The 22,955-nt window shown below is 36.4% G+C and overlaps 1 protein-coding gene across 3 annotated transcripts in view; it reads left to right on the top strand.

Moving 5' to 3' along the window:
* The window catches only part of ARB2A (ARB2 cotranscriptional regulator A), a 254,631-nt gene that overhangs the window by 43,949 nt on the left and 187,727 nt on the right, over positions 1-22,955 (top strand). For all 3 annotated transcript variants that reach the window (XM_059493028.1, XM_059493026.1, XM_059493027.1), the window contains 2 exons: positions 11,241-11,306; positions 19,348-19,539. In XM_059493028.1, the coding sequence (XP_059349011.1) occupies positions 11,241-11,306; positions 19,348-19,539 (258 nt within the window). The remainder of the gene's footprint in view (positions 1-11,240; positions 11,307-19,347; positions 19,540-22,955) is intronic.

Genomic DNA, 22,955 nt, shown 5'->3' with positions numbered 1-22,955 from the left:
CCCTCCTGACCCCCATCACTTTCCCAGGTGCCCTTACAGAATAGGTACAAGCCCTGGGTCCAGAGACTCAGGCAGATGATGGTTAACAAAAACATCTGGAGAGTGTCCCAGGTGCACTTTGTCTGTCAGATGGATCACAACCTCAGGAAATTAAGAAGAGAAGAAGGGTAGTGTGAAAAGTTCATCACCTAAGGGGAGCTGAGGGCCCTGTATGTCACCCAGACCTGTTCCACAGGGAAGTCTGCTGCTCTCCTGGGGCCCAGGTATGGGATATCAGCAGGAGATTCCCTGAACTAATTCATCCCTCTGATTATTACCCACTGCTGCTCATCCAGGTTGGCAGTGATGACAAGAAGGGTACCAGGTCATTTGAAAGGACATCAGGGCTCTGGGTTGATTGGTTGATGGGGCAGGAGCACAGGTGTGGTTCTGCTCAGTTCCTTCAGGAGCAGGGATGAATGATAAAAGGAATAGGAAAACCCACATTATCATGGAATGGCTGCTTAAGGGCTGGTGCCATCAGAGGAATTTTGGTTTTTCTACCATGGGCAATTTTTACAGCACTAGGCCTGCTTGAGTCAGATGGGCTCCATCTGTTCAACAAGGGCAAAAGGATTCTAGCCCATGAGTTGGCAGGGCTGATTGAGAACGCTTTAAACTCGGTTTGGAGGAGGAAGGGGATGAAACCAGGCACTCCAGAGGTGAGCCCAAGGGTGGTAAGCCACAGTCAGGGGTGAAATCAGCAGCACAGCTGAAGTGCGTGGACACTGATGCTTGCAGTGTGGGGTACAAACAAGGGGCTGGACGCCATGGCACAGCAGGAAAGCGATGGCAGAGTCCCCATCACAGAAATGTGGTGGGATGACTTGCAGGACTGGAGCACTGCAGTGGATGGCTACAAGCTCTTCACAAGAGACAGGAGAGGGAGAAGAGTGGAGGGGCGGCTCTGTATGTTAGGGAGGATCTGGACACCGTGGGACTTGAGATTAATGACAGTAAGATCAAGTGCCATGGGTAAGAATCAGAGAAAGGCCATCAAGGCTGACATCCTGTTGGGAGTCTCCTACAGACCACCCAACCAGGATGAAGAGATGGATGAATTATTGTATAAGCAGCTGGAGGATGTTTCAAGATTGCCAGCCCTTGTTCTTGTAGGACATTTAACCTGCCAGGTATCTGCTGGGAACTCAACATGGTGGAAAAGAGGCAGTGTAGAGGTTCTTGGAGTTTACAGAGGAGAGCTTCTCGTCACAGATGGTGAGTGAGCCTGCCAGGGGTGGGGCTGCTAGACCTGCTGTTTGCAAACAGAGAGGAGCTGGTGGGAGATATGGGGGTCATCTTGAGCACAACAACCACAAAATCATAAAGTTTTCAATCTTTGGTGAAGTAAGGAGGGGCCTCCACAAAATTTCTACCCTGTATTTCCAGAGGCTGTACTTTGTCTTATTTATGGCATTAACTCAGAAAGTTCCCTGAGAAGCAGTCCTTAAAAACAAAGTGGTCCAGGAAGGTGGACATCAAGAAATAAATCTTGCAGGTGCAGGAGCAGGCCATCCCTATGTGCTGAAAGAGAAGCCAGTGGGAGAGTGGCCTGGCACAGCAGGGAGTTTTCACAGGATCTGAGAGGAGAAAAAAAAGAAGGTTGAAAAAGGAGTGGGCAACTCAGGAAGTATTAAAGGATGTTGTTAGGTCATGCAGAAAGAAAATTAGAGAGGCAGAAGCTCCATTAGAAGTTAGTCTGGCTGCTTCTGTTAAGAATAGTAAGAAGTGTTTTATAAACATTTTAATTAAAAAAGGATAAAGTTAAAAACAACGTTCTTTATTGAATACTAGGGGGTGAAAATAGTCATCAAAGATGAGGAAAAGGCTGGTGTGTTTCACAGCTTACTTTCAGTGTTCAACAGTAAAACTGGTTATTGTCAGGACAACCAACCTCCTGAGCTGGTAGACAGGGACAGGGAGCAGAGATGTGCTGTAGTCCAGAAGGAGGTAGGTAGTGACCAGCTGTGCTACACAGATGTTCACAGGTCTGTGAGGAAGAGAAGTCTTGCGAGGAACTTCTTAAGGAGCTGGGATTGTTTAGGCTGGAGAAAAGGGGTCCTTTTCAGTTAAAAGTAAGTAAATCCTGTTTATTTTGACTCACTAGTATTCTGGAGCACAGAGGCAAAATGGTGAAGACATCTTGCTGTGAAAAGAAGGTGTTATTTAGAGTTATCCAGAGTTCTGCTCTGGATTTACATAAAATTAATCCTTCAGTCCATCTGTGAATATTTATCAGGCTATTTTTGCTGAGCAATGAAAGGTGGCAGAATTAGATGATGCATGACACATCACAGGTTTTTTTGTCCGTGACTACAAAAGCTGGTGTGCTTTAACTATGTTAATCTGGTATGTCAGTTGGTTTTGGCATGGATTTTTAACCTTTGGAAACTGTAGCACTGCCTCACCACCTTAACAACTTTTTTTTTTTTCCCCATAATAGTTGGAATAATCAGAACTGCTCTTTCTTCCAGATCCCTTTTCATAATTCATCTCTACTATGAAATTTAGAGATAAGATAGTTGTAGCTATATAGATAGGGTTGGAATATTGAATTGTATTCATAATCTTCATTTAAATTTGTTCCGCTGTTAAACTTTTGAGCTTTTTTTAGTTTCCTGTTTTCTTTTGCAAACTTTTAATCATCGTGTTTCTTGTCTCACCTTGGGTAAGGGAGTCTTGCTTTCTGCTGAGGTTTAATTGCTTGTAGTGCAGGTGCTTGATTGAATTATCTGCTTAGTATTGATACATATATATGTGTATGTATATTTTTTAAAAACTGAGAATTTCCATAAGATGGTCTTTGTAATTAAGCCATTTCTAAAGCCAAATAATTGACAAGTGTTTTCTAAAATTAGAGATGCTTCTCTTAAAAAGGAAAAAAAAAAAGGAAAACAAAACATAAACCAACAGGTGTCAGCAAAGACCATGTAACGAAACATTGGGTCAAATCAGATCAACAGTGTGTGCTGCACTCATGACAAATCCCTGTTGTCTTTCATTTAATTCTCTTGAAAGATCTTGAGATCTTATTTGTGATCAGTCTGCTCAAAATACAAAATATCACAATTGTGTATGAGGGTTGAATTGAATGGCTTTCAGTAGAAAACACAAGAAACCACATAGAGATAATGTCAGTTCCATCTTATTTAATTGTTCTGCCATGTTATAATCCAAGTGAGGTCTTTGTGGATTTTTAAAATACCATTGATTTTGTTTCTCTTTCTCTAATTTTTTTTTCCTTTTTTAGCCTGCAGTGAACTGGGGTTTTGGAAAGTCCATTCAGCTTTTAGGGTCGTTTGTTCTAGAATTGTGACAGTGAGGGGTTTGGTTTTTTTGGGTTTTTTTTTTTTTTTTTTTTTTTTTTGTTTTGTTTTTGGTTTTTTTTTTTTTTGGGTTGGTTTTTTGGTATTTTTGTTTTTTTTTTTTTTTGGCGTGGGTTGTTGGTTTTTTTTTTTTTTTTGTTTTTTTTTTTTTTTGTTTTTTTTTGTCCCAGTTCTGAGGTAAGTTTATCAAAGAGCAGTATGTCAAAAAGTTCATTGCATCTCTCATTAGGATGTATTGGCAGATTTGTCACCTCAGGGTCAAAATAAAGCTCATTCAACCAAGGCTATGGCAGCCACAGCAGCAAGCCTCAGGTCAGTTCCACCATGTGAGATTTGCCGTAGGGCAGTCAGTTGGAGTTCATTTTGCATTTGTTTCACTGAACATTATTGCTGTTACACTGTGAAGAGGAAAGCATTGTAGGTAGACTACTGTATGTTATAGGGATTGTTTCCCTCTTGTGCTTATTTTCTCTTCTTGCACTGGCATGCCTATTACCAATGAGGAGAAAAATTTTATAAAATAACAAAATCCATTACTTGTCATCACATTACTTCTAGTGTTTTATACTTGTTTGTTTTTAAGATAAGTTACAAAACCTCCAGCCTGTGTACTGTGCTGTGAAGTTATTAGAAAAGGCTAATAGTGCTGAGAAGTCTAATCTCTTACGTTGAATATAAATTATTTGAAAATAGTATCCTTTTGATGCCCATGGAAGGTCCATTTTTGAGAAACTTAGATTCAAAAGATTGTAACATGCTGTGTCAGGTGTAAATTAATACTTAAAATAATTTCAGAGGTCTCAGGAGCTGATGGTTAATCGCTTGGTGTCCTGTAGGAAGTTCAAAGACACAACTTCACAAAAAAAGAACAAGCAGGGCTGTTATTTGTACATCTGTACGTGGATTTCTCAGGAGAACTGGTGATGTTCAGCTGTTACACACTTTAAGTGTAGTTCTGTCACAGGATGAGAGTTGATTAATAAATCTAAGGAAAGGAAAACAAACCCTTGCATTTTTCTTCAAGTATAGGAAGTTATGACTGAGTGACATACTGTAGGGGGTAGAGATGGTCAGACTTCAGTGATTTCTAAACTAAAAATGCCACTAAGAATTTTTATTCTATTTTTTCCCCTTTTTTTCTGTAATGTGTGTTCATGTAGGATATTAAACTGAGGTTAAAATACAATTAACTCAGAATGTTATTGGAGGAATAGTAAACTACTAATGACACTAATAATGTACTAACCCCTTTTATGATATGACTTAGGAAAATCCAAGAAGTTGATCAAGAAGGAAAATGCCAGTGTAGTTAGGTTTTATTAGCTAGAGTCTACTTAAATAGACTAGCTCTATTATTCAGAGAAACCTAGTCACTCATAAAAACATACAACTAAAATTATTGTCACTTGATTCTTTTACTCTCTTCACTCTGATTTACTTTAAAATCTCTTTAAAAATCATTGAAAAGTGATCTGACAGAGTGTTTAATGAGTGTTTTTTCACAAGCTGGCATCTTTGGAGGCAGAAGCCCCCCTATCCACTGAGTAAGTGTGTTGTTGCCAACACATCTCACTCATGATGGGAAGTAGCCATTCTTAACTTTGAGAGAGTAGTTCTGTCTCCATTCATATTTAATCCTTGGAGCAGTGAAAAGTGATAGCAAGAGCAGTAATAGTGATGGTGGCCTTCTGTTTCTGTTTTGAGTATCTGTAGATGAGGAATATAATGTGGAAAATCTCAGATCCATCGAGGTGGATCTGGTCCACCAGAAGGATATATTTAATCTGTAGTTTTGTCCATTTCCTTTTTTTCCCCAAAATCTGCTACAAGTGTATAGGAATAAGCAACGGAGTGAACAACTTGGGTTAACAGCTTGTGCTTCCTCATAATTTCTCCTGGGTCTTGTAATCTGTCCTTTGTCATGGGAGTAATATCAACCAATCTCGTGCGCCTTATCCTTTGTTGTGTCACGTGTTTTATTCTTTATCATGTGTTAACCATACACCAGACATTTGACAGGCTTGTTGGTATTTTGGTCATGAGGGATGCACATATGGGGAAAGAGAGGAACATGTGGCATTTGATTGTCTTCAAAAGAGACTTAGTGGTTTGCATTAGCCTAGGGGTTCCTCACATCTGTCGTGAATCCATGACTGTTGGTTGCATGGTAATGATTTCCAATGACACCTGATAGATGCCAGATTAGAAGTGAAAGGCAATAAATCATACAGGCTTATGCTGATTTTTAGTATGTTTTTAGCTGAGAATTCACTTGAGAAAACATTTTGCAAGTTTGAGTAATTTACTTGGTCTTTTTTCTTATTTTCGCTCTGTAGCAGGCTTGTTGTTCTATTTGTATATGCATGTATTTGTGTATGTAATCTTCGAGTGGGTAGCCATGGTTAATTTTGAAAGTGGGAGCACATTTGTGGGGGAGAGAAGAAAAGAATTTAGAAGACTTGGGTTGTAAAGCACAGCGTGGGAGGGGAACTTGATGGGCAAGGCTCAGTGCACTTCACTGAGTCCCAGCATGTGTTTTGGTGTGGTATGTACTGAAGCAGCTCCTCTGGATTAGGATGTAGGTGTTATTAATCAAGTCATTGAGTTGTGACCTGTTGTCTGCATACCTGGCAATCTCTGTTATGGAAAAGTTCACTAGTGGGTCAGCTGCAGTTCTGCTCTTCCTCATGAATGCCATGCTGGTTTTTTTGATGTTTGTAGAATGTGGTACAAGGCTTTTTTTCAATGTATTACAGTCTTAAAATGGAGGGGTTATTATTTTAAACTGAGTTATTCTGGAATTGCCTCCTTACTTTGTGGGAATTTTTTTTTCAGTGGTCTTTTCCAGACTCTGTTTAAAGACCACCTGTACTTAATTCATTGAAGTGTCTCTTTGTTATTTGTCTCCACTTTTAATTGTATTTAGACTTCACTATCTTCATGATTTTTCTAACTTTAAACATGCAGTCACTAGTTCTTAGTCTTTAATTTCACATAATTCTATACAGGTATGAATCTTTTTATCATGTAGTTTCAGGATGCTCTATTGCAAAGATTTCACAAATTACACTCATAACAAAATTTCTCAATGCTTTTGTTCATTGAAAACAATCTGTAAGCAAGTCCTCTCTATGAACCATAGTCTTAAAAGAACATATTTATATTATGCTTGTATATACCACAACTAGGTTTCCACCTGTTGTTTCAGTTTTGCTCTGCAGAGTGTATGCAGCATTATAGTCCTGCTATCATTGTGCAGAATATTTCACAATGCAAGGGTAAAACCTCAGGCCCATTATAAGATAATGTGCTTCTTTCAATTCTTTTTGCTTTCTGTCCAAGTCATTAAATTTAATTTCTTTGTGATGAAAATAGCCTGTTTTCTGGATCCATATGAAGGCTCACTGGTCACGACCTAGGTCTATCCCTCAGTTATGCATAAGGCCATTGGACTCTGCAGTTTTCGTATTTGAGACCACTAGCACTTTGAAAAGGTACTTCTGGGGGTATTCTATGTTATATCCAACATAAATCATGACTAATTTATTTTAAGCTCCTCAGAAAGGCACTTGTGAGCACTGAAGGTTGGTTCCACTCCTGAACCATATGTGTAAGGCTCTCAACCTTTTTCACCATAGATGAAGGAAAACTACAATAAAGAAATTATAACAGAGATTTGATACTTGTGCATTTAATATGCTGAGGACAATTTACTTGGTTTTAGTGCTCAGTATGTGTTCTAGTCAGTTGTGGTCCCTGCTCTCATCAGCTTGCCTTCATTATGGGAAATTTTTAGTGCAACAAAATTAGAATAGCTGTGATTTCATTTAGGGCAAAAGTTTCTCAGGCTTAGGGAAAGCAGAATACGGGCTCCTCTGCTCAATGAGAGCAATTTAAAATGCAAGCAATGTAGTTTCCTTCCAGAGGAGACTGCTTTGTTCTGGGAAGAAAATTTCCTCTATCGCGCAGCTTGAGTGCAACCTTTTTTTGGACAGTTGAAATGTTAGGCTTTCCATAGCTGGACAGGATTTCTCCCTTGCTATCAGAATAGGTGTGAGAGGCATGGAATTTTTTGATATTTGTGTTGTTTGTTTTTTTCCTTGTTCCAGTTCACTCAACAGTCAGTAAGAACACTTTGATAGCTTTAATTTCAGATATTTGTCTTATTTGGGATATATTTTCCTGATAGACAGCACTTGGATGTGAATGAGGTACAGAAATACTCTAATGTGAGGTGGAAGATTTCAGTATCTCATAGAAGAAATACAGAACTGCCAGTTTCTTCTCCATTTATCAGGCAATTAATTTCATACACTGTGGGCAAGTCCTACTGTTGGTTCTTTTTTCTTTGCAGTCTTGGACACAGTGATGATGCCTGCTCTCCAGCCACCTTATTACCTTGAATTACAGTGCAGTATACTGCTTACAGCTTTGGCACACCTAACCAGTTTCAAGAGCCTTAGAAAAAGTGCAGCTATCCCAGATTAGCATGACTAGCATGAATAGTACTCTCTAGTAAGTGTTACAGTTTGCACTGAGAATGTCTGGATCTGAGCAATTTGTTGCTTGATAGTTCAGATGATTTATTGTTGCAGGACTGAGTGGATCAGCCTCTGTCTCTGTATACCTGCAGTGATGAGCAGCTGTGTGACTGAGTGATAATTAGTCCAGGAGAGTTCATAGAGTGTAACCAGAACCACCTACTCATGCAAGAAATCAAAAGACACTTCTCAACATTCTACAGTAGTTTCTACAATAGTTTTCAGATGTCAAATGTAGAACACCAGCATGCACAAGATAATATTGCTACTTAGAGAGGTTCTGGCTATATAAATTGTATAGATTTCAAATAGTTAGTCTAACTAGTTCTGTACAGAAAATAGTCACACTGTTTGCTTTTCTTTTTGCTTCCTGTAGGAAAGATTTTTTAATAATTTTTTTTAAAAAGTCATCAGCCATAAAATCAGAAGAAGCTTGTAAAAGCATAAAAATCCACTGATAGTGTTGGATGTATAGCATTTGCTGTACTTGCTGCCATATTCCTAAATAAGACAGAATTTTGCTAGATTTTCCTAGGCAGGACTGAATTTTGTCAAGTTTTCCAGACACATCTATGGTAGAATGCAGGAAGTCTGGCCATTAGTGATGTTTTCAAATCAAGAAAATTTTGGACTTGGATGGCACTTCAAGAAATCTTGTGTATTAGTTTCCATCATTTAAGACTGATAGTGTACCAGCCATTGCTAGGATATCCCTAAACGTGTTGATCTACTGCAGAAAAGCCTTCAGCCCCTTCTGTGGCTGCATACATGCACACACACACACACATTCACGTATACATACATACATATATATATATAGATTGGGGCAGTATTAGGGGTTGTTTTGTTTGAGGGTTTTTTCAATGGAATTTTTTCCTGAAATCTCCCTGGGCAATGCAGGCCATCCAGGTGCTGAGCTGTCTGAAGATGATAATCTCAGACTTTGCATGTGAGCCTTCTCCTCCTATATCTTTATTTGTGTTTGCTTTTATTGAAAGCATTCATTAGGTTAAGTCTTTGGCACACTAGAGTGTTCTACTGATTGAACACTCCCATTTTTAAGGCTGTATTGTGCTTTATTGTTTATTTATTTTATTAGGGTAGTGCATAAAGCGTCAGTTAGAATGACTACCCCATTGAGATGGGCTGTGGAAAAAATGAGTAAAGGTTTATTTCTGCTCTGAAGACACACAGCCTAAATAAATGAGAGAGAATAGAGGAAATAGGTGCAAACAGATGTAAAAAGGGTAGACTTTCACAAGTGGTTAAAGTATATTTTCTGCATAGGAGTTTTTATCTTCCAAGTTTTCTTTTAGTCATTTTAACAGTGAGTAGAGACCTAAATTGAGAGTTAAAGCCAAAATTTCTATGTTGTAGTCAGTGTTATCATTATGCTCACTTTAATGTCGGTACAACATTAGCCTTTGAGACTGCAGGAACTTAACTGCTTTCTTGTTGGTGTTACACTGCAGTTGATTTCGGTGAACCATAAAAAGTTTGCCCCTGAAGGTAAAATTACACTGTATGCATGTTCCAAGCATACTGCTTTGGGGATAAACATGTCTTAAATCAACTCATCGCTCACAGCTGAATTCCTTCTCCAAATGCAGTTTCTGTGTAGATAATAATGTTCAGAAGGACTGATAATCTGTAAACCATAAAGGTTTTTGAACATAAGTCTATCAATAAATGTATTTGAGCAGGATCTTATAAGAAAGAATTCTTATAATCCTAATGAAGATTTTGGGTTTTAGAGAGAGGAAAGGAGGAGCATATAACAACATTTTTAATTAGCTTTCATCAGCACTTTCAGTTTGTTCATATGTGTTCCAAACATTTGCATATTATGTTTCCTCACATTAACATAATAAAAACTTTTGGACTTTGTTGAAATTTCCTTTTGTAATTGTGCATTTGGAAAATTTAATTTGAAGTTATGACACCCTGGCTTCTACTTGCTTGGATGATAGTGTGTAGTTAAGATGCCATCACTTTAAACCTTTGTACAGTGATACTTCTGTTGGGACTTAATATACTGTGGATTCAGATGTATCTGCGATGTAATTGTGGCCTTGAGGTGTTAATCTAAAGAATACCATCTGGATTTGTACCCAGATATTCTTGTATTAATATTCTGAGACTTAGACCTTGTCCTGTCTGGAATTTAAATACTGTTCCCTGAGCTTTAAAGAGAAGGCAAGCACCATTTCAGCCTCTTAAAATGAATTCTTATTTTACCTCTGTAATTTGCCGTTTTTTTTTCAAACTCTTATAGCCATTGAAATCCAGGCAGTAATGTCCACACCATTTTTACAGCCTCAAATGGATGAAGTACCTGTTTGTTCCTCAGTTTAATTCCCAAATTAATTATAGTTAGAAAGGACTTAATCTGCATCTCCATTTTTCTTAGAATATGTAAGGGCAGAAAAAAAATGTCCCTAGATAGGAGGTAAGAATTTGAAATGTGAATAACTTTGTTACATTCAAGAGGGCAAGTCTTTTGTTGCAACAAGATTGATTTTTGTGTGGCTTGTGGGTTTTGTAACTTTCTTGTTTTCTGGTGGGTTTTGGTTTGTTTTGGTTTTGTTTGGGTTTTTATGTTGTTTTTTGTTTGTTTGGGGGTTTTTTGTTTGTGGGCTTTTTTTGGGGTTTTTTTTTTTTTTGGGGTTTTTTTTTTTTTTTTTTTTTTTCTTTCTTAATTTTGTTCCTTTCTGAAATGATACCTTTAGTTTCAGGATTGAAATTTCAATTTTCTTCCTATATGGAGAAAACAGACATAAACTCCTGCATAGTGGGCAGTCTGTATGGGGTTTTCTTCTATTCAGCAATCTTTGATCCATACCTCCCCTGTTCAGTAAGTAGAAATGGCAAAGTAACTTAGCTGAGGGTGGCTACAAATCTGCTTTCTATGTAAATCATGAAGTGAACCTGGAGGGGAGAGAATTCCAGAAATCTCCTAGTAGACAAAATGCTTTAAAAGTATTTCTTTCAAAGAGAGCCTTTCTTCTACCCCCCCAAGTATAAATTGGTTATAAACCTTAGTTTTGAGGTTGTTATTCACCAAATTGTGCACACAGTAGTGCATGATGGATTCACAAGTACAGTTACCCTTCCATGGTACTGGCAAGAAGTCTTTTCAGTGACAGTAGAGAGAATTTTATGTCTAAGCTCCAAATTCTATAATCAGTTATACAGTAGAGGATTCAGGAAAGTTGCAAAACATATACAGGTCTTACAAGTTTAACCAATTAGCCTTTAAGTTGTCTTCCTGCATATGTCATTATTGTACGTGTTTTAGTATCTGGTGGCATTCTAATTTTTTCTTTTCTTCCAGATCATTACTAAATACGTTTATGAATTACTGCAGAACGAATGCCACTTGAAGAAAGTAACTCTTCCAGTAAGTATAATTTATTTTTCCAAGGGCATAGTTTTTTTGAATCTGTACCCAGCATAGCCTGTGATCCCATATTCATATAAAGACAAGGTGTGCCAGGGCTCTGTGCAGGGCATTGTTTCAGGACACCGCCTTTGTGTTTTGCATCTGGAGATGTGGTTCCACCTCATTTCTCATGTGTTTGATTTCTCCAACTGAGCCTTCCTTACCTTACCACATACCAGAATTTTCAAAATGTGGTGCTTTTAATAGGAGCACTATAAGCTTTCTGAAAAGTATTTGTGGGTATTTTGAGATGTCTACAGATGTAGAGAACAGAAGTGTCTTTGCAGGCAGAAGACTACATTCACATTCAATATCAGTAAAATACTCAAAGTCATTTTTTAAAAAATGCTTTTTCAGTAATTTGTAATATGCATGTAATATAAAGTGCTTTTGTCACTTAGTGAAAATATTTAATCAACCCTTGGAAAAGATTAAGTGCTCCCCCACATATCAGTGTGTTTATAAATATATGTGATGTGATATGATGATGTTCAGGTATTTTTATATTGGAGAGCACAGGGGAGACTGGAGTGTGACAGCACTATGTAGATTTTCCGTCATTATGAAGGATTATTCCTATGCTCTTTGAAATCTTTTGAATTGCTGTCATTCTCAGAGGAACCTTCATATTCAGTCAAGGAAAACCTGTTTAGGCTATGGAAGGAAAAGGTCTTTTGCCTTAACAGTTCTGTAAGATTTCACTATTCCCATTTCCATTCCCTGAATGTTGCTTAGGGAATGTTTTAATGACCTGACCAAAATACTTGTAGTTTCCTAGAAGGACTTTTTCAGTGTTTCGTGGTCACAGCAGAAGGAGCTGAGCTACAAGGTTCACAGAGAAATCTAAGGGCAATATCCTAGCCTGGTGCTTGCACCAATGCCCTGCGAGCCAAGACTGAGATACCATTTCCCCACTTCAGATTTTTCTGTGTAGACAGACATAGGATTGGGTTCATCATGACAGTCTGCCTGGTGCAGTGCTAGTTACGATCTCCACCTTTCTGGTGGATTTTCTTTCTTGGTGAAGTTTTGGTCCAAAAAGTACTTCCAGAAATATAATGTATCAAAAAACTTCTCAAGCCATGTCACAGTTCATCTGTGACACTGTGACGCTGTCTTTTATAAACTTCGAATCTGCATTTTAAGGCTATAGAACTTTCTTTGATTCCTAAAAAATAATATGAAAAATATGCATGTAAGTAGGGCAGTGGTAAAGCTGATCAATTATCTCCCAAGCATGAAGATGAAGAAACTCGGGATAAGTGTTACAGCACCTCCAACACCTATGTCACACCTGTGGTGATTCATCTGTGTGGCTCTAAGGTTCAGGTTTCTTGGCTTGGAAGACAAATGGTCCTGGCGAGTTCCCACTTTTGGATTTATCTCTTTACTTGTATTTAGAAATTGTGTAGTGACAATGGATACATTGTTCAGTAATACAGTTAAGCTATTCTCAAATGTATTACTTTCAACTTCTGTGAAGTGTCATAATTTAATTGCATTTTGGAGCAAAATAGGAAAGCACAAAATCTGCAGGTGTCTAATTGTGAGTGTTGTGGAAAAAATCTCACGAGGTACAAGTACTGTTCTTCAGGAATGGCTGTTATGTGTAGCCAACCCTCACCATCAAAAGTAAGTTATGAGGGCATATACAAAAGTGAAAAATTGAAACAAAATATCTGGAAGTTGAAAAATAAAAGCTGTGTAAAAGCTATGTTTAAATCACCACTGACAGATTCCCAAGTAAGGACACAGAACCCTCTAGGTGAAACTAGTAAAGGAAACTAGTAAAAGTAATAAAACAGCTTTTAGGATGAGAATAGAATAGAGTGTAAGTATTGGTAAGTTACAGGAAATTCAGAAAAAACAAATTTGAGGATTGTGTTAGAGTTGTAAAGACTAATAATAAAAGAGAGCCGATAAGGTCAGTAGATGAATTGCAGCTAAAATGAATACCAAGGTCAAATGAGAAAAACTAACATAATTAATTCCAATACTACTTGTCCAATTTCCACACACTTAACTATCCTAAACAGGATATAATTCTGAGCAGCTGTCTGAAATTTGTCATATCAATAGAGGAGACCTGAGGACAAGTTAATATATTGTACAATAAACAAATTCCAGGATGAGATTTTTTTTAAACCTAGGATTCTATAGGAAATCAAACATGAATCTGCAGAGCAGCCCATTTATGTTTAACTTACTGCTGAAGTAATAATAATAGTAATAATAATAATAATAATAATAATAATAATAATAATAATAATAATAATAATAATAATAAGGAAAATTAGTACAAGTTTATTTTTAAAAAATCCAGAACTCATTCCAGCAGTCAGAGATCACATGGAGAAGAAAAATCTTGCCAGTAAAAGAGTACAGGTATTTCCAGTGAACTGTCAGCAAACAGATGCTTTCTAAAAGCACAGGAGAAGGTACTCTCCTTTAAAGTTAATTGGTTAGAAGGGGAGAGAGGTGTTCATATTTTACAGATGAAATAAACTGTTACCAGGTAAATGCTGTTAAGAGCTGACATAGCTGTAAGCAAAAAGAAAAAAGGAATTAATACAAGCTAACAAACTTCTCTGTTTTTTTTCTAAAATTATTTGGGATAGTTAAATCTAAAGCTGATTATGATGACTTGGGAAATTATTTATTCATGCTGAATAACTGGATGATTAAATGACAGGATATTCAAGTCTGGTAAATATGAAATTATGGGGAAGATAACTCACTCTGTAAACACAACAGTGGCCTCTAAATTACAACTCAGGAAAGAGCTTGGAATGATTGTGAGTAGTTCTCTGAGAACATCAGTGAGTGCTCAATGGCAGTCAAAAACCCTCAAAGCAAATAGGATATTAGGAATTACGAGGTATCGAGAACAAAACAGAAAAACATCGTCATTCCACTCATTATATGGGCCCTCATGTTAAACACTGCATGAAGTCTGGACACCATATCAAAAAGGATATGAAGAATTAAAAAGAAATACAGAGGAGGGTTGCAAGGATGATCACAGGCGTGAAATTCTTTTCAGACAAAGAAAGATTAAACAAAGATTCTTTAGCTTGGAAAATAGATGGCTGAGGAAGGAATATGACAAATCTATAAAATCATGAAAGGTGAAGGGAAGATGAATAGGAAATGGGTTTTTGCTTTTTTCATAATAGAGAACCTAAGGGGCATCAAGTTTAAATTATCAGGCAGGAGATCTCTACTGAAAGAGACAGTATTATTTCATATATGTCCCAATTATATTGTGGAACTCATTGCCACAGAATACTACCAAGGAGAGAGGTATAAATGCAGTCAAAAAAACCATTTGACAATATTAAGGTGGGATAGGTGCCTTGAACTGTTTAACGTGCATGCCCAGTTATATAAACTGTGGCTTCAAGGTTCCAAAGTTACCAGCTGTCAAAGCCAGGCAAGAATCACTCTGTAACCACTGTTTTTACTGTTCCTCTATACAATCTGCCAGTTGTAGAAACAGGACCCTGGACCTTGTTCTGACCAAGATGGCTCATATGTGTGTATATATACACATACACACACACATACATATATATATATACATACAACTTTTTTATGTGCATATTTTTGAGATGAGTACAAAAAACTTTTTTCTTTTAATTTCATCACAGGTGATCAGAAAGTTGTTGTATTGGTTTTCCTTTTTCTGTCAGCTGATAATGAAGCTGGCAGTCCTGTGAGTTTTGAGTATTTGAAATGTGTTTCAGGACTCTGTTAGGTGGAGTGGGCTTTTTTTCAGCATGATTTTAGTAGGGAATGGAAATGTTAGTTTCAAAGGTTTAGCATGATGGCGTTTTATCTTCCATAATTTCAACATTGTGTGTAAAGTCAAACTTGCTGTTGTTGTTTTGCTTTCTTAGGTGGCAACTTCAGTTTGGGATACAAAAATTAATTAATTTGATGTCAGATACGAAAGTAAGACCAGTTGGCAGTTTAGGAGAGCTTGCCCAATGTTGTATTATGCCAGCGTCTTCGACTGAACAATTCTGAATATTTTTTCCTACACAGGGAGGCCAAGATCCATGTTGAACTATTGTTACTGTAAAGCACTGTACTTCTAATAATGTTCAACAAGTACTACTGGACATGAACATTTTAATAAAGAGTCTCATATTAAGGGAGAGGCCATTCAGTTACTGGTTATAAAGTTTTATTTTGCTCTCCATTGAAGGTTATGTTAGTAGTAAAAAGAAGACGGCAATTTTTTTAGCCAGATGGAGTATTTGTATTTCTCTAGTTTTAGTGGCATAATCAGTGATTGATCTTTGCTCTTCTTTAGCTGTTGAGGGCAAGTGGAGTGTGCTTCTAAATTAACTGCATCTTTAACAGCTTCTGGGGAAGCCTGAGATGGAAGTTTAAATAATTAGTAACATGTAGTGGTTTTAAGCCTGGCTGGAAATTAAGCACTGTGCAGCTGCTTGCTCAACCCTCCTTTTACTTTTCTGAACACCAGTGGAATGGGGAGGAGAATCAAAATAAAACTTCTTAGCTGAGATAAAAACAGTTTAATAACCTAAAGTGAAGTAAAATACAGTGATAATGGTAAATGATAAAAATAACACACAAAAAAAGAGTGATGTGCAATGCCAGATGCCAGACTCCAGATTCCCGAACCCAGATTGGCCATGCTTCTAGGTAACTCTCCCTGGTTTACATTTTATATCCTGGACATGGTATTCTGGGGTGTGGAATATTCCTTTGCCATTTCAGGGCACCTGTCCCAGCTGTGCTCCCTCCAAGTTTATTTTGCATACCTTTTCACTAGCAGAGCATGAGACAAGGAAAGGGAAGTCCTTGATTTTGGATAAACACAACTTAGCAGAAAACCAAAATATCAGTGTTATACCTAAGTGTTATCAATACCATTCTTGTTCTGAAGCCAAAACACGGCATTTTATCAGCTGCTGAGAAGAAATTCACTCTATCCTAGCTGAAAACAGGACACATGTTTAGTTGGCAATGGCACTGAAATGTCTCACTTCATAGAATCTTCTCAGTTATCAGTGCTTTCCACTTTCACTTCAATAGGTAAAAATTCATAGAAGAATTATTTCTTAGTTTTACATTTTTGATTGAAAAATTCTAAATCAGGATTCTCAATACTGTGAAGGCTTTAACTAAAGCAAGTTAGTGGGGTTTATGGTGAAACACACAGAAGATGACTTTTCATCTTGGGAAGCAAATGAGCAGATTTTTCTCTCCATCAGCTGCTCACAATTCTCACAATCTTTTTTGAGTCTTATCAGTTTCAATTCCACTTATTTGCCATGTTCTTCCTCCAGCTACACTTTATACCTACTTTGTAGGCTCAAGGCTCATAATTTTTGTCATGTTTCTCAACTGAAATAAGAAAAATACTTAGTAAGAAAAATAATTGTGGAAGAAAAGTACTTATGGGTTTTCTTCCCTTTTCAACATTCAATCTTCTAAAACTCCAATATATAGAATAAAGACTCCTGCTCCTGGAACCCTGTCAGCTCTCATAGATCTTGGGTTAGTAAAGGCTAATTGTTGATGTCGTAGTGTGGATGACAATAAGAGTAGATTTCAAGTGTCTGTATATTCACAGCAGTTGTGCATAATACTAACTAGTGTGCTGCTGAAATATTTTATTGACTGGTACTACTGTGTAGGGGAAAACTCATTTGAGACAGAAATCATACAGAAAAAGGCAGTTCACTGTTTAAAAACATTAAGACTCTCATAATATGTGTAGAGATCTTACAATAGCTGCCTACATTCATAAACTTTAAAGAATTATGCATTGAGAAAAAAGTCCAAGAAAAAGAAAATGAAACTGTAGTTTTAAACAGTAAATTGTCATTATAATTTGGATAGGTTTGGCATGCCTAGCTACAGATTACTGGAATTATTTTCACCTGTAAATAATAATGTTGAATCAAATTGTTAAACTAATCTAAAAAATATTCTCCTGTATTTATTCACTTTACATTTAAGTGACCAGAAATCAGTGACATTGAGTAGGTCCAGAAGAACAAGGGGCTAATAATTGTAAAGTATTTTATGTGGCCTCCATGTGTCTGGCATTAAATGGTGCTCCATGTTGATCTGTCAGTAAAGTAAGATTGTGTATGGGAGTGATATTTACCTGCATTCTTTAGTGAAAGCTGGATCTAATAAATTACTGCTGTTTGAAGGTAAATTAGCTCAACAAAAAGTCTCTAACTATGTTTAGTTTTGGGAGAAGACTAAAAATTATTTTTTTATGATCTTGGTAGATATTTTTTGCTGTTTGTTAAAATTAACTTATTTGCAGAAATGGTAACTAGCTATATCTTCTAGTACATATGACCACTAAGTGCTGTTAATTCCTACATACCACAGTATAAACTTTGGCACCTATAATATAAGTGATATAAGTGCTAAAACTTACTAAACTAAACCTATTAGTCTGAAAAGCAAAATTCACTTTTTTTTTTTCCCCAAGTGTAGTGTTGTAAATATTCACTTTGTGGGTAGAAGTCAATTACATATTGTCAGGTACTATATGAGATTCAGTGTTGGCTGACTTTTTACCTAATCTGTTTCACCTTTTAAGGTGTCAGTACTGCTATTTCAGAAGCAGCAGCATGATCTTACTGTAGCCCCAGTGTTTTCAATAGAACATACTCTTAATCATATTTTCTATTTTTGCACAGTGTGAGAGAAAGTGAGTACATTTCCTGTGCAAACCCTGAGGCATGTGAGATGTTACTTTATTTTGGAGCAGGGGAATAAGGTCTTCAGTGTGATGGCAAATACTGAAGAGAGACATGACTATTCTTTCATTTGCAAATTTATTTTGTTTAAGTGGCCTCATTGACTTCATTTAAAAAAACGTTTTGTAGGGCTTACATTAAAAAAGTCTGAAGATGCATGCAGAATTAATTTTTCCTACTATAAGGGTAGTTAAGAATACGTACCCATATATATGAGAAAAAACTACCAAAACTAATCCAAATAGCCAATTCCTTCTTTCTCAACATGGGGATCATAACCTGATCTGTGTTTCTTCTCTGTTGCAGTGTTCCTAGCAGCTGGACAGTTTTAGGCTGTGGGGGTGGAGGGGTGTGGAGTATAGTAGGAGGGGGAGATGTGCCTGTTTTGTTCTTTCTGTTCTGTGTATTCATATAGTAGAAGGAGAAGAAGTAGGTTTGAGAGCATGAGGATTTGTTTTGCCCTCATGGTGTTTACATCAGGACAGTTCTTTTGTCTTGAGACAGGGTTGCTAAACCAAGTGTAAAAACTTTAGTTTGTATTGAACAAAAAGTGCTGCTTTATTCTCTTTAAAGACAAAATGTGCTATTAGATTGCAATTTGCTGAATATCAAGGCTTATTGTTGGTCTCTTCCTACCGCAAAGTAGCTAAGCATTTACCCTGGTACAGAGGACTATTAATGAAGCTATTATTTAGAACCAAATGGGATTTGTATATTTTAATAGAGCTGTCCTGTTAAATTCGTAACAGACAAATTTACAGTACTGGTTCCTATACGTAGCTTATCAAGTATGTATGTTGAGGTGGCTGATTTGGAACTCTCCAGGATTTATTTTTTTTTCTTACTATGTAAGAACTTTTTGTTACTTCAGGCATATCAGAGATGAGAAATTACTTACTCCCTTCCTTCTTGCCACCCCCAATTGCTCATTTGTGGACTTTCTTCCTTTCCTATAATTTTTGTAAACAACTGATGTTTCAAAGCTTTAGCACACCTTTTACCCCTTTTCTTAATTTTAAATGTCCCTTGGATTGCTGTTCTAAAATTTGGTATGTTTATGTGTTTCAAAGTTATGTTGCATATTTTGCTTTATTTTTATTTAGTCCTGGGCACACATGCATTGAAATGGTTGTTTAATGGTGAATGTTTTTATATAAATTTGGTAGATAACTTTGTAACTAACAGTTTTCTTTCAAAGAATTATATTGATGCATTAAAATGTGTGTTGTCTGGAATTGCAGGTTGATGCAATTGAGACTGAACCAAAGAGCTTTATCTTTATAAGTGAAGATGCATTAGTAAATCCTGACAAGCTGTTGGTCCTAATTCATGGTAATGGCGTTGTCAGAGCTGGTCAGTGGGCTAGGAGACTTATAATTAATGAAGATCTGGACAGTGGGACACAGATACCGTACATAAAGAGAGCTATTGAGGTAAGTGAAAGTTCAAGATGCAAAATGTGCTGTGGATGTGCACGTGTGTGCCTGTGCATGAAGAACTGTGAACCTGTGGTGTTTTAATTTTTTAATCAGTATTCTATATGTTACTGTGTGATCATTGTATTTGTGATGGGAATACCTTTTTTGTTTTGTTGGAACTTTCTTCTGGTGGAACCAAGTTCCTGTCTTGCAGCAAAATAAAATTTAGTTGCGTGTCGTTGCTGTGTTGGGCATGCCATGTAGTTTAATATGGCAGATACTGTGACAAGAGTCCTTAGTAGGTGATGCAATGCAGCAGGAGACACTACAGAAATTTGTTACAATTTAGATTGTTTTCTTTTATATTTAATTTAATTTGTACATATTATTGCTCAATGACTGCTGTAATCTAATGGTAACATGACCTTTCATGATAACACGCAGTGTTTTTGCTGGGCTTGTACTGAATTTATTGAAGATACTGTCTTTTTCAGAGTTGCACTAAATACTAGCTCATTCTGGTATTTACTTATCAATATGTGACAATTGAAGACATTCACATGTTGTTGACACCATTTTGTTAAATCTATTTGGGAGACAGTGGACAGTTTGTGTTATGTTTTTGTCATTGGAACATTGCAGGAATAATTAATCATATGTGCCCTACTGCCTAAAGGAAATTTACTTAGTAGTAAACATTAGAAGATTTTTTTAGGACTCATTGTTTGTATTATATTTGCCAAGTTAAGCTAATATTCTTCTCCAAATATCAGTGTTGTCATTGTTACTGTTACATATTTTGCTAAGTGATTAATTTTTGTGGTTGATGGATAATTTTTGCAGCTGTCTTTAAAGTATTCAGGATTTAAAATGGTGCTTTTTTTCAATAAAACAAAGAAAGACAACATATAAAAACATTAGGCCATTAAGGTATTTTTTGTTTGTTTTACTCACTATCAAAGCACCAGACTATACTTCATGAGAAAAAGAAATCTAGCCCTGTGAAAGTGAGGCTTATCTTTTCCTAATATTAAGTTTTTCATTAATTTAAATCAAGATTCAGATAGAGACAGAGCAAAAAGTACCTCAGGATTATTGAGTGCAGTACAGTAGGTCCAGTATGGTAGGTCCAGTATGGGACTTCTAGTGCTGGTTTCAAAACATTTCCCAAGAAACCCAAATAGCTGTAGCTACTTCAGTTTTTGTACAGTGCTTACATGTTTGCGTTTTTGTTCGTTCTTAGAGGTGCTGCTGTCTTGGGCAAAATGAGAGACTGAGTATTTCAAACTGGGATACTAACACTTATTTCACAGATCATTTTAAAGCATCATTTCTAGTTGAGGAGATTTTTTTTCTCTTTTGTTATTTTTATTTATTTTGTGCAGTGATGTGTGCCAGTATGACAGAGATCAAACCTCTGTTTTCTCCAATGGCTGTTATACTTAAAACCAGACTATTTGTCTCCACATTTTGAATGCTTCTTAAAAAAACAATACAAGATAAGTCCCAGTTGTTGGGTAAGAAAATGTTTTTACAAAAATGTAGTAATTGAATAACAATGGTACGTCAAACTTTGTGCTCTTATCTTTGAGTTTTTCCTTAATATGGTTTTTAAATTTGTAGTTCACTTTAGTTCAGTAATTCCAGTTACTGTAAAACTAACTGTCCCTTTTTGTGCACCTTAAAATTCTGATAAGTGTACTATACATTTAGGACACCTACTATTTCCAGTGACTTTTTTGCATGCAAAATGAAGAATAGATTGTATTCAGTTGTGTTAAGTCAAATTCAGTTATGTCATTAAATGCATTGCTATCGTTTTGTATCCTGTAATCCCTGTACCAGGAATTGGTTGTGTGTCTGGTTAGATAAGGCAATATTTTATGGAAGTTGGACCCCACTGAAAGTATTTAGAATCATTTGGTTTTGACTAAAAAGTGAGTACATATATAGATACAAGCTGGGGTATCTGTGTCAGCTTCAGATACAGATCATATAAATTAAATTTCTAAATGCAGAAAATTATGGTAGAGTGTAAGGACTCCATATGATAAAAATAATGGTAAAAATTGCATCCATTTCTGGTATTCAGTCCTGTAGTTGATTTAGTCATGTCACTTACGAAATGCAAATAACTAGCCTAGATGGTAAATAGCCTGAATGAAAATTGTGCTAATCCCTCATGCAACATTATTGAAGGAGGGAATTATTTTCATAGATCTTTCTGTGTTTCTTCTAAGGAGAGGTCTCATTCTTGAATGAAGCCAGCAGACCTTACCAGAGCATCAGTGCTGGTGACAAGAGAGCTTGGATTTTTTTTTTTCTAATAGACTTATGTGAATTTGAAGTGGATAATGATATGTAGGATTTGAAAATTCCCATGATCTAATGTGACTTAGCAACACATGCAGGCATTGCAGCCAGCTTAAAACATTTGCTGAAGATAAGGTTCTAATTAAAAAAATTTAAATTGAGAATTACAGAAGTAGCGCTTGAATGTCCTATGTGGAGGAGCTAATTCAGAAATACCTGCTTTTCAAAAACAAAAAATGCACACAAGCAAAAAACCACCCTCTAAGTAGGCGAAACCCCACAACTTTTCTGCTTTTTTCTTTGCTTCTCTTCTCAGTTCAATTCTTAGAAAAACTGAAAACAGGGATGTAGCAGCTGGGGTTATCAGTGAGCAGCGGATTGAGCAGGATGAACTGATACTTCTAAACACGAAGTTAAGGGAAGAGTAGAAACTATTTCTCTCTGATGCAACACTTTTGAGGAAAAAAGAATTAAAAAACCCCACTTCTGAAGCATGTGTGGAGCAAGGGAGCAATGTATGGACTTAAAATTTTGTATTTTAAAATTCTAGTATTTTGGTATTCCTGCAAGTTACAGAGAAAAGATTCGAAGAGAAAAATCTTGGTGGGAATTCAAGTAGCTAGAAATATGTTTTTCTTTGCATCTGTGCAATTCCTGTAGGTAATGCTTCTTGTTCCATGTTTTATATCTAGCCCTACTGTGTAGATTCAATCTTTTGTGTTAGAGGTATTGTGACTAGTTGACAAGGGTTTATGTGAAGAGATAGCATTATTGTGTTAATTTGAAAATTCAAACTTGATAGTGTAAAATAAATGTTGAAATATGAACGAATATGAAGAGAACAAATAAGCTACTAGATAGAGAACAGACTGTAGAAAAAGAACGAGGGAGAAAACTGTACATAATGTGGAAAACACATGTAAATTCATTAAAATGTAGTAGGACAAAATCTGTTTTAGAAAAACAAGTATGAAGAAGAAAAATAAACTAGTAAGGCAGTGAGAATGTAACAAAAGCTAAATTAAAACAAATACTAACTAAAAAGATATTTAAAACAAAAGAGACTGTCAATGTCCTATAAATACAGTACAAAAATACTGCATAGATTTGCTATTTTG

Source organism: Ammospiza nelsoni, chromosome Z (genome assembly GCF_027579445.1).
Source record: "Ammospiza nelsoni isolate bAmmNel1 chromosome Z, bAmmNel1.pri, whole genome shotgun sequence".
Taxonomy (NCBI): domain Eukaryota; kingdom Metazoa; phylum Chordata; class Aves; order Passeriformes; family Passerellidae; genus Ammospiza; species Ammospiza nelsoni.
Note: the sequence above shows the minus strand (reverse complement) of the source record. Positions and strands in the feature narration are given on the sequence as shown.